The following is a 12843-nucleotide window of genomic DNA, read 5'->3' on the forward strand; positions in this document are numbered from 1 at the left end:
AATTAAAATTACATGTTCTTGTTCATATTAAATTAGTAAACAATTGCCACAGAATTCCTGAGATTAATAAATGACTACTTTCTGTGTTTCACCACAATGCTGGATACCTGGTACTACATGTATTTATCAGCAGGGTAAACCACACCTGTCTCACAATGCTGGATACCTGGTACTACATGTATTTATCAGCAGGGTAAACCACACCTGTCTCACAATGCTGGATACCTGGTACTACATGTATTTATCAGCAGGGTAAACCACACCTGTCTCACAATGCTGGATACCTGGTACTACATGTATTTATCAGCAGGGTAAACCACACCTGTCTCACAATGCTGGATACCTGGTACTACATGTATTTATCAGCAGGGTAAACCACACCTGTCTCACAATGCTGGATACCTGGTACTACATGTATTTATCAGCAAGGTAAACCACACCTGTCTCACAATGCTGGATACCTGGTACTACATGTATTTATCAGCAGGGTAAACCACACCTGTCTCACAATGCTGGATACCTGGTACTACATGTATTTATCAGCAGGGTAAACCACACCTGTCTCACAATGCTGGATACCTGGTACTACATGTATTTATCAGCAGGGTAAACCACACCTGTCTCACAATGCTGGATACCTGGTACTACATGTATTTATCAGCAGGGTAAACCACACCTGTCTCACAATGCTGGATACCTGGTACTACATGTATTTATCAGCAGGGTAAACCACACCTGTCTCACAATGCTGTATACCTGGTACTACATGTATTTATCAGCAGGGTAAACCACACCTGTCTCACAATGGTCTAAACCCATTAATAACTGTTGTGAGGTTTCTCAAGAGGATAATGTACTGGCAATGAACTCACCAAAAATCGTGAGAAGGTGAAACCACATTTGGCGTTGCCCCAATTTGATCTTTTCTACCTGTCTGTACTGCACTGTGATTACACAAGTTTTATTTTAAGTAATATTTTGCAATCAAATGCTATATATAGAAGATGGATATTGATACTCACCATTGCGTAGTGCCGCTAATAGTGAAATGATACAGGCATCAATGACGTTACCATCATAGTCTAAGCACATCATATCACAATATAGAACCCATACAATCTAAAAAATAAAAGAGTAATTATGAAACAATGCGTTCGGGTTATTACAATATAATGTTGCCATGACAACCACAATCATGGAACAACCCAAAATTATTTTTGGTATTTATTCCTATCCCAAATTATGTTTTATCATTTTCACCAACTGCCTGCATATATTCATCCTGTGGGTTTTTAGATTGCATGAACATTATTCAGCAGTGATTAAGAGTACTTACGAAATGTCATTTTCATTAGATACTGAATTTCCTTTTTTGTAGTACAGAATAATAAATGTAATTAAAAGTGACAGGGTCACAATATTTCCGAGATTACACTTTTGTTACATCATGGAGTTTTTTATGAAAAAATCCCTCTATTTTTTATTATCTCTTTGCTCAGTTAACAGCTGGACTGTTTAGATATTACAAAATTACTCAGAGACTATTCACCAATTGCTATGTTCACACGGCAGCATTCTATCGGAGCCGAACTACTGCTCCTCCCACGGATTAACAGGAGATTATCTCCAATGCATTCATACAGTCGGGGGTCGAACGAGAGCCAAGATCTGCCAGAGTTCGATCTCAGCCGAACTGAACAGGGCCCTCGAATAATTAGTGACTGAAAACGATTTTAGTGTCATGCTTGTGTTTTTTCTTTACATGGCATGATGCTGTTGAGCTAGGAGAAAAAAGAGTCTGAGCATGGAGGTATTATGATTTAGGTACTAGTATCTCGAATAAACAGGAAACACGGCAGCGAAAATGCGTTTAATACAGCCTATTCGCTCAAGTTATTGTCATGCAAAATTACCATTTTGTAACTATTCAACTGTAGTGATATCTAAACTACTAGGAAGAATCACAGATTCTCTCTATCTATCATAGAGGGACTATCAAAAATAACCAGGAACACGTCATCGTACCGCAATCGCTTCTACGATTTTTATCTTTAGTGTCCTTAAAAGGTTCCCGTTCAGTCGTGCAGTTTTTGTCACATAATTTCGTACGCCATTTTTTTGTTTCCCGTTGAGCTATCAATCTATCGCAATAATTTGTTACTATATATAAGGACGCGTACCTCTTCGTCAAGCCGGAAATTGTGTGGGCGTGATTTCGGCTCCGATAGTTGGGCCCCGATGCATTTACATGATCGGAGCCATGTCGAGACTCAACCCTATCAGAGTTCAACCCCAAGGGTTTAGTGGAGCCGAACTTGGCTCGAGTTGGCTCGAGTCGGCTCGAGCCGAACACGTTCACACGGCCATTTCTGCTGGCTCGAGCCGTTGGGCTCTGATAAAATGCTGTCATGTGAGCGTAGCAATTGTCTGTCGCAGAGTATATCTTTGTAATATATTATCCAATTCAGTCAATGTCTTGACCTTAAGGTAGTTCACTACCATTAAAAAAACATTTTCAAAAATCGTTGAAATCCAGCAGGAAAGGTTGGGTTACTGTAATGTTCAAAATTCAGAAATAAAAGTATACGCTCAACTAAGTTTCCCACATAACGACCTTGAAAATTGATTAAAAAATGCATGTTTTGAATAGTTTACAATTGTTTCCTATGGCAGAAACATTCCATCATGTCTCAACATTTTGTTCAGTGACGTATGCTATAAAAATGATATGTAGTGTTATGAGGGCTGCATATGGCTGTCACGAGAAATTGGAGAAATTAGTTTAAAGTGCCTGTGAAATGGCTGCTATTTTCACGCCTAAAATTATTCATTGATACATAAATATTATTAATTTTTATGTTTCTAAGCATGAATTATTTTTTGAGTGAAAAAATGTGTTTTAAACTCAATCTACAGCAACTTTATTTTTGTGTATTTTAAAACGAGGCTCCTCATTAGCTTCTTATTTGCATACAGAAATTCCCCTTGTGAAGGGGAAGTCGCATGGCAGCTTGCATTGCCGATACGTGTAAATAAGGCAAATTTCTTGTGCAGTTTTCTCGTCTTTGACTAAATTTTCACTTATGTACTTGTTCGTCGAGGAGGAATGGACCATAATGAACACATAGTATCAATTTTTGTTGCATGGGGTTGAGTTAGATGCGAAATATGTCCGTTCTGGTGTAGCTGGTCACCGTAATCGTCACCGGCACACGTTTGTACACTGTCGCTGGACAAAATAGGTTACTAGGCATGTCACTACACTGTTTTATTTCATCGATCGTCTGAGTAAAACTTTCAAAATTAAAATAAAAGAGAACATATTTTGACATTCTAAACATTAGACTATAGTGATCACTATAAAATAATTAAAATATGACAAATCACAGTTACTAAATAAATGACAGCCGTGTGGAAATAAATTGAAATTTTGTTGAAATAGGTGAACGCGTCGGGTCACGACGAGGGCAAGTGCGTTAAAAGCAGCGTTTAATTGGATAACAAAAATAATCGAGATCGACACACATACAGATAAATTCAGAGTGGATTCGAGTCAGCGTGATCCATGGAGTGATTGTCATAATTATAACATCATATTAAAACTTTATTTAGTGGAAACACATTGACCAAGCCCGGATTCTTATTTCATAAATTATTACGCAGATCAAGCTTCAAGCATGGAGGTAAAAAAAGAACAGAGGTGTGAATTCGACATTCAACACAAACCCCCAAACAATTCAGAAACTTTTAGCCTTCGAAAATGAAAACAATTAGCAGTGTGTAAGGGCTATGTAATTTCGGGTTTGTTCGTCGCTTCGTTTTCGTGTCACTGTCAAAATAATTGCTACTCTTTACTTAACAGGGACTAAATGGTCTCTATAAAACAATAATCAGGATCGCAAAAAACTTGCCGTCTCTCTCTCTCTTCTGAAATCCGCCTCGGTGATCATGGTCCGGAATCTATTTCTTTCAAAAGTGTTGCGCCAGGTTTATGTTGTTGGCGTTTCTCTTTAAACCTAGTTTGTTTTTTTGTATGGACGAGGACAGTTTTTCAAAAAAAAATTAAGCTGAGGTTAAGTGGCTTTCGTCCACTGATGTTGCACTTTCGGATCGATTAGAAACGTGTGAATACTTACACTATGACTATACGTTTCACTGCAACTGCCCGTAACACAACATCTAAAAACTCTCTCTCTCTCAAAAAAAAAGGGAAAAAAAACACCGATCGAAAAATGTATATCGTTTAAAAATATACTGAATGACCAGTGTTATTACGGCTCAGGGGTATGACTTCCTCCCACATTTTGGCCTTTGGTGGCGCACTTTCGGCGAGAGTCGGATTTCCGGAAACAGTCGACCGTTTCAGGATAGATGGGCGTGGCTACAACCCGAGAAATATCCCAAATTTACTTGGATACGAGTAATCATTTTCAGCAAAAAAATCAATAACTGCCCATTTCAGTGGGACACAGATCTAAAATGGGAAACGTGAGGGTGGGCATTGCACAGGCACTTTAAGTTATTGATGAAATATGTTTCAAAATGGCTGCTTTTTGAATTATTTTGCATGTGTTTTCTTGCATCCTTCTTTTCTGCATAAAACATATGAATGACTTGTATTAAGAGCATCTTTACACAACAAATTTTGAATGATTTACTGTGATATATTTTTTCTGCATTGTAATGGTACCATTGTAACTACCATGCAATGTCAGAGATTACTAAAGGTTAATGTCGGAGAGTACAAGTAGAAGAGAGATCGATATCTGCCCTAAAGGTTGTCATATGCACTTGTAATAAATCATATTTTACTACAATATAAACAGCCATTATTGTTACTGTGTATGAATATTGCCTAATTCAATTTTTTTTCTCTGATCAGAATAACCATGGTGAAAAGGGTTATTTTCAGTTCCATAAAAGGCACAAATAGATTCAGAATTTTATTATCAACATTTTTTGAAGGAAATGATCAAAATTAACTCTTTGAATACCATATTTTTCCCTATCAAAACTAATTATATTTTTAATTTTTTATAGTTCTTGTCTCAAATGTTCAAACGCTTCTGAAGTTGGTTCTAGCAAATTTTATAAACATTGGTGATTGTAATTGATTTTGAAAGACTGTAGTTAAGTTGTCCATGACAACACAATCTCCCTCCACCCAAATTGGATTTCCTAAAGCACTTATATGCACATAGAAAGCACTGGATAACAGGTTGACTGTGCAATTTGCACGTCTTTGAATTTTGACAATATCTTCTCTCAGCATGACTGTAAACTAATTTCCTATTATTCTGAAAAACAAAACCAATATAATTGTTGAACATTGTAATTTGACAGATTCCACAAATCTGGTGTTTACTCTGCAGCAGCACATACAAATAGTTTGCATTTCTATAATTTAGTTTTCTTGTACATTTCATTTTGATACATGCCATGATGATCTATTTTCAAAGCTCTTCACTGCCTGAACTGTCAGTCAACATCAACTTTGTCAAATTGTACATGCTGTGTATTTTAAGAAAGTGCCTGGAGTTGTCACCCTTTGTTGTGTAACATAGAGACTGCATAATAGCATAAGTTTGTATGTACTGTCTATTTCGCTGACACAAAGTCTACAGGCCTGCCTACTATAATTGAAAACTGATAACAATAATGCAAATTCACTAGTAACTAAACAAATTTCACAATAACATTAAAGAGCGGTGGCTGCCTCGTAGCACGTGTCCGAATTTCATGTAAACAAACAATTTTGTTTACACACGTTGTGTATATCACTATGAGTCCCATATGTGACATGACAACTACCACCGTTCAACATTTGAGACAAGATTTTTTAACAACTGTAAACAGCTATTTTTGGATCAAACACATATAATTTATTATTCAGGAAATGAATTCATCAATGGCTTTGAAAAAATACAGGTTGTTTTGTGAAAGGTACTGAAACAAGACAGGGCATAATCAAAGAAAGCTTAGAAAGCTTGTGCTGAGAGTATTGAAGACACATTAAAAATTAATTCAAAATTACCTGTACATGAGATATTGATAGAAAAGCTGAAAACTAATTATGTACATCAGGTAACTAATATGAACAGAACAGAACAGAACAAAACAAAAAAATTATGAATTATTATGCTAACTAGAGAATTAATATGAACAAATTTTAACCCAAAATTAATCAGGCTGTCTATTGTCCTAGAGCATTTATGTACCAAATTTTATTCAAATGTGATGATCAGTAATTGAGATATCAGTGTTAATTAATTATGTTAATTAGGTGATTAATAAGCATAAATATTTACCAAAAACTAATTGGGTCTCTGCATAGTTCTCTTTAAAAGTTTCATTAAAATCCAATTTGTGGTTCTTTATATATCAATGGAACATTATGCAAATTAGGTAATTAATATCCAATTAAAACTAATCAGGTCTCTGCATAATCCTAGAAGATCTATGTAGCAAGTCTCATAGAAATATGATGATTACTACTTGATATACCAAAAGCTGAAAATTAATTAATTATGCAAATTAGGTAATTAATATGTACTCATATTACCCTAAAAACTATCAGGTCTGTGCAGTGTCCTATGACATCTATGTACCAAGTGTCATTGAAATGTGATGATTACTACTTGAAATATCAAAAGCTGAAAATTAATTAATTATGCAAATTAGCTAATTAATATATACTGATATTACCCTAAAAACTATCAGGTCTGTGCAGTGTCCTATGACATCTATGTACCAAGTGTCATTGAAATGTGATGATTACTACTTGAAATATCAAAAGCTGAAAATTAATTAATTATGCAAATTAGCTAATTAATATATACTGATATTACCCTAAAAACTATCAGGTCTGTGCAGTGTCCTATGACATCTATGTACCAAGTGTCATTGAAATGTGATGATTACTACTTGAAATATCAAAAGCTGAAAATTAATTAATTATGCAAATTAGCTAATTAATATATACTGATATTAGCCTAAAACTATCAGGTCTGTGCAGTGTCCTATGATGTCTATGTACCAAATTTCATTGAAATGTGATGATTACTACTTGAAATATCAAAAGCTAAAAATTAATTAATTATGCTAATTAGGTAATTAATATGTACTCGTATTACCCTAAAAACTATCAGGTCTGTGCAGTGTCCTATGACATCTATGTACCAAGTGTCATTGAAATGTGATGATTACTACTTGAAATATCAAAAGCTGAAAATTAATTAATTATGCAAATTAGGTAATTAATATGTCCTCATATTACCTTAAAAACTATCAGGTCTGTGCAGTGTCATATGACATCTATGTACCAAATTTCATTGAAATGTGATGATTACTCTTGAAATATCAAAAGCTGAAAATTAATTAATTATGCAAATTAGCTAATTAATATATACTGATATTACCCAAAAAACTATCAGGTCTGTGCAGTGTCCTATGACATCTATGTACCAAATTTCATTGAAATGTGATGATTACTACTTGAAATATCGAAAGCTGAAAATTAATTAATTATGCAAATTAGCTAATTAATATATACTGATATTACCCTAAAAACTATCAGGTCTGTGCAGTGTCCTATGACATCTATGTACCAAGTGTCATTTGAAATGTGATGAATACTACTTGAAATATCAGAAGTTGAAAATTAATTATGCAAATTAGGTAATTAATATGTACTCATATTACCCTAAAAACTAATCGGGTCTCTGCATAATCCTAGAAGATCTATGTACCAAATTTCATTGAAATATGATGATTACTACTTGATATACCAAAAGCTGAAAATTAATTAATTATGCAAATTAGGTAATTATATGTACTCATATTACCCTAAAAACTATCAGGTCTGTGCAGTGTCCTATGACATCTATGTACCAAGTTTTATTGAAATGTGATGATTAGTACTTGAGATATCAGTGGAAAAACCGAAAATTGACTAATCATTATGCAAATTAGGTAATTAATATTGCACAGATTTTTACCCAAAACCTAATCAAATCTGCGCATTAGCCCAGAGCATCTATGCACCAAGTTTCATCAAAAACTGATGTATGGTTCTTGAGATATCAGTGGAACAGACGGACACACATACATACACACACACACACACACACACACACACACACACACACACACACACACACACACACACACACATACTTGTGTTGCTATATGTTCCGAGGACTTCATTGGATTAACTTTTAATATAGTTGAATTAACTTTTAATATAGTTGCGATATGAACTCGATTAAAATGCGTTCCTATATAGGGTTGCGTTTTAATTGGAGTTTAATTAAACTCAATTACAATGCAATACAATGGAGAATTGCATTTTAATTAAGTTTAATTAAACAAGAGTTGAATATCCCGTGACTGAACATAGAAATGTTTGCGAAGCTTAGGTTTAGTATCGGGGTAAGGTATGGTATAATTATATTAATATTAATATAACGTGAACCATACCTTCCCCCGATACTAAACCTAAGCTACGCAAAACGTATTAATAATCGAATTAACTATTAATATAAATTATGTTTTCCGAGGACTATGAAAAAGGTCCTCGGAAGGTGTGTATGTCCTCGGAAGTAGCTATATATCTGTATTTTTGTCCTCGCAACATATAGCAATCCAAGTACACACATACACACACACACACACACACACACACACACACACACACACACACACACACACACATACATACAGACACACTAACTGCAAAGACTCCCTCTTTGTGCTTCGCACATGGGAGTCAAAAAAGTAGACAAGCACAATGCCTGATACAAAGCATGTGTACCCTGCTGATAAGAACACCCTGCGGTAAGACTACTTAATTCTATCAACCAAGCAATCTGCTAATGCGTCTTACAAACTAAGCACAGATCTAAATGCTCTTTCAACAAAATAGAGTGTTTGTGAAATATTATACAAGCATTATTTTCCCATGAGACATACATGTAAGCTGTGTAGGGAAATCTGTTTACGACATATACAATAGGTTATGGACGACCCCTTTACCTACATATATGTACCACATGAAATATATCTTTACACAGTCAAAGTGCATGGAATGATTTAAAAGAAGCCAAGACTAAATTATCAGGAATATAAACAATGATATAAATATTATGGATGAGTAAACTATTAACTGACAGTCATCTATAGGGGGCGTTATACATAAAGAATAAACAGTCAAATAGTGGATATTCCGCTCACTGCGAGATCCCATGAGATACCCTGACAACGGTTGTCGGCCACATCAGACAGGGCAAGCTTCAGACCGTGTTCCAAAACTCTATAATATTTTTAACCTTGTAAATTTGGGTGGTACGTAATTAATATTTAATAAAATGTGCATATTTTTTGTGACTATTTCTGTTTCTTCTTTCAATGACGACACAATTAATTTCATAATTTTATTTTCCTCAATATCCCCTCAATCTGTCACATGATGAATTCAAATTGTCATTTGCACTCTTTCCCGAGGGGGTGCTCGGGTATGCGCCCACCCCTTAAAAGATCATGATTTTCTGTGTGAAGACACTGGGTGCTAACGTGGTAGAGTACTGTAAGTGTCTTGTGTGATCCAGTGTCTTTCAAAGTCATAGGCACGAGAACAGGCACTGATCCACCGATCACATTTCTCATGTTGTGTTTTTGGTTTTGGAACATGTGTAAAAAAGACAACATTCGTGTAATACTTTAGATGAAATCGAGAATCGCTTTTGCGTTCACCGTAAGAGCAGCGTTTAACTTGCGCTTTTGTACAGTCGATATTGTTGTGTGAACGGAATACAATAGAGTGAACAATGGCACTGCCACTGTCTCTAGGTGAAAGCTTGACCTGTGTCACGTGATCAAAACAGGTTGCTAAGGACATAAAGCTTGGTCACACGAGATTTCGCAGAGAGTGGAATATGGCTTATTGGCCTTGAATGAATACTGCTACTGGTGTCATATAGTTAAGGGTTTTTATTTATACATATATTGGATAAACAGCCATGGAAATACTGCCAAACTCAAAAAGTAGGCTAGCTCTTGAGCACCGTCACTTTCTGAGAAATGCATGAATGGAATGGAATCATGGAACTATTAACTACCATACTTATCTGGGTAAGAGCCTATGCCTGGACAAACGCCCACCCCCCACTTTTGACACAATAAAGAAGTTGAGGTCATATCCGGGCACACGCCCAGGGGGTCTTTTTCTACACACAAAAAAAAAAAACTATTTTCTATTCGTTGACTGTGGTTGTATTAACAGTTGAATTTCATGAAGTCTGTCGCGATACTTATAAAAATTGTTAATTGCGTAAAACAAGGGGTGAACGCAAAATAGCTGTGACAGCTTTCTGCCTTCAGGGCAGCGCGTTCTGAATCATAACAGTCAGCAAGTCTATAAAAATATATATTAAAGCAAAAACGGTAGTTCTCTTTTTGAAATATGTTTGGTTTGTGCTTCCTGAGAAACGATTCAGGCAAATCGTATAAGGAGAGCCGCTAGGCAAATGTCGCACTTGTTCGGCTTTAGCGCCGTCGACAATGAAACCAATGTTGCAATATTGTAGCAACCCGTACCTGAGAGAGTGGTTGAAATCACGTTATTTTGGCTTTATAAAATATTTTGTAGCATCTTGCGAATCCCTAACTGGGGTCAGCAATTTTGCAATTTCACGCCGAAGACTGCCAACTTTTTTACCATCTTTCATCACCGTCATGAAAACATTCTTCTGTCGTTGGATAAAAAAAAACTTCCTATTTCAAGTCCACCGCGATATCCATATAGTGAGACATTCCAACCGCCGGAACTTGCTGAATGATAACTTTCACCGTGATTAATAAGCGTCGAGTCTGATAAAAAAGCAATGTCACAATTTGACCTTTATGATGAAATACTAGTAGTGATGTCATTATTAGCCAATCAAAAAAGCAGATGCATAAAGGTCAAAGATAATTGCTAGACTGTAAACAAAAGCATCGTGTGCCATCGCAGCAGAGCGACCCCATTTTTCTTGTCTCTTTATTATGATTAGACATGAATGAAAAGTGCCAAGCTGACAGACTGCGAAATCCGTGGATTAAAAGTGCTAAGTTCAAATTGTGTGGGACGATATCGACGAACTTCAGGAATAAGTTGTAGGGATTTTGTTCGACGGCTACAGTGACGCCGACTTGGACTTTGAGGGTTTTGAGTTTGACGAAGATGGCAATGAACGTACAAATAAAGATCTGAGAAATTTTTTCAAACAGCTATGAATTTTTATAATTTTTACTGTGTAAATTTGTAAATTATTATTGATCTTGTATGACGGTTGATTCGTAATTTGTCGAGACCGGAAATCATTTTACGCAGTTTAACCCCTGAAATTTTAATTCATTTTGAGTTCACGCGTATTGGCCGTGTTTGTTGGCGGGAAAATCCTAATTCAAATGATTCCACACTGTCGATTTTTCGATGGTTTATTTGTCACATTATAAGCAATACATTATTTTCGTTCTACTTCTAGTGTTGCATATTGTTCATTTATTTCCGTTGCATGTTTTCATTTGCCATTCTATTCCCTGCCGCAGTTCGAACTGCGTGTTGTCAATTTTCGCGAACTTTCGTTTTTTTTGCCGGGGATCTCCTGGCAAACGCCCACCCCTTCTTTTGGGCAATTTTCCATGTTCAAGACCCTGGGCTTATACCCGGATAAATACGGTAATAGTCAACTATAGAGGGTGCTATACATACAGAATACACAGTCAAAGTGGTAAGATGCATAGATATAAAGAAAGCCAATCTAGGTGGCCACTAGATATTCAATACTTTATTATGCAAGTGCATTGAGGGAATATTATATATATATATTGCGGAAAAAAATCACTTTCAACAATAGTATTTTAAATGAGAAATGCATACATGTGCACATCTCTCAAGTCATAGAAAATTGCTACATACATTCTACTTGTATTTTACCTTTCCCTCAGCAATGCACAAATCTTCATGATTCACCATCTTTGAACTGAATAAAATTGAAAAATATACTAAATTATTAAACATAATGGTACTAATATAAGCTAAAAGCAGAATTACAACATGATGCAAATATTGACAGGTCAATAGCAGAACTACTACATGATGTAAATTTAGGCAGAGGGTTCTCCGAACTCGCCTATTCACATAGTTCATACTCACCATAGACTCCGGTCAGTCAAAATGACGAAGAGATAGAATCTAGAACAGGGGAAGCGCCATGACCCTAAATTTCTTTCCCTTACATCACGAACCACGTGACTGAGGCCATATAGCGGGGCCATTACGGCTGGCTAATCACTCTGGTTCCTTTCTCTCTGCCTCAAGGACTTAGACCAACGCTACGGAAAGAGTGGGGTTGTTGGGGGGTCTATGGTGGGTATGAACTATGTGAATAGGCCGGTTTGGAGAACCCTCTGCCTAAATTCACTACGTTCAATTACCCACCATAGACTCCGGTCAGTCAAATTGACTATTTTGAACTGTAGGCAGAGTCAGACGCCGATAGGTGGCGGGTTTTCCGAGCAAACAGAAAAATGATGAGAGTCTTTTCCCAGTCCGGGATGAAACACTCTACAATAATCACTCAAACGCAGGGACCCTTGTAGTCGTTCGAGCTGGGTCAGCAAACCAAGTCTGACCAGCTAGGATGGGACCCAACCTAAAGAGACCCTCCTCAATGGATTCGGTGTCTCTTTGGTGGTAGTTGATAAAAACGGTCTGCGTTCTCCAGAAGCCTGCCCTCTGTGTGTGCTCGAGAGGGGGGGGGGGGGGGGCTGACGCTAGCACTAGTGAGTTAGCAATCGCACAGA

General features: G+C 36.4%; 1 protein-coding gene across 2 annotated transcripts in view; it reads right to left on the bottom strand.

Annotated features, from left to right (window-relative positions):
• Positions 1-12843, bottom strand: part of LOC100373657 (exosome complex component RRP43-like) — a 39803-nt gene that overhangs the window by 7361 nt on the left and 19599 nt on the right. For both annotated transcript variants that reach the window (XM_002733162.4, XM_085498148.1), the window contains 2 exons: positions 11975-12020; positions 1023-1119 (listed from right to left, as the gene is read on the bottom strand). In XM_002733162.4, coding sequence (XP_002733208.1) covers positions 1023-1119; positions 11975-12020 — 143 coding nt within the window. The remainder of the gene's footprint in view (positions 1-1022; positions 1120-11974; positions 12021-12843) is intronic.

This window comes from Saccoglossus kowalevskii, chromosome 4, assembly GCF_978046115.1.
Source record: "Saccoglossus kowalevskii chromosome 4, keSacKowa6.1, whole genome shotgun sequence".
NCBI lineage: Eukaryota > Metazoa > Hemichordata > Enteropneusta > Harrimaniidae > Saccoglossus > Saccoglossus kowalevskii.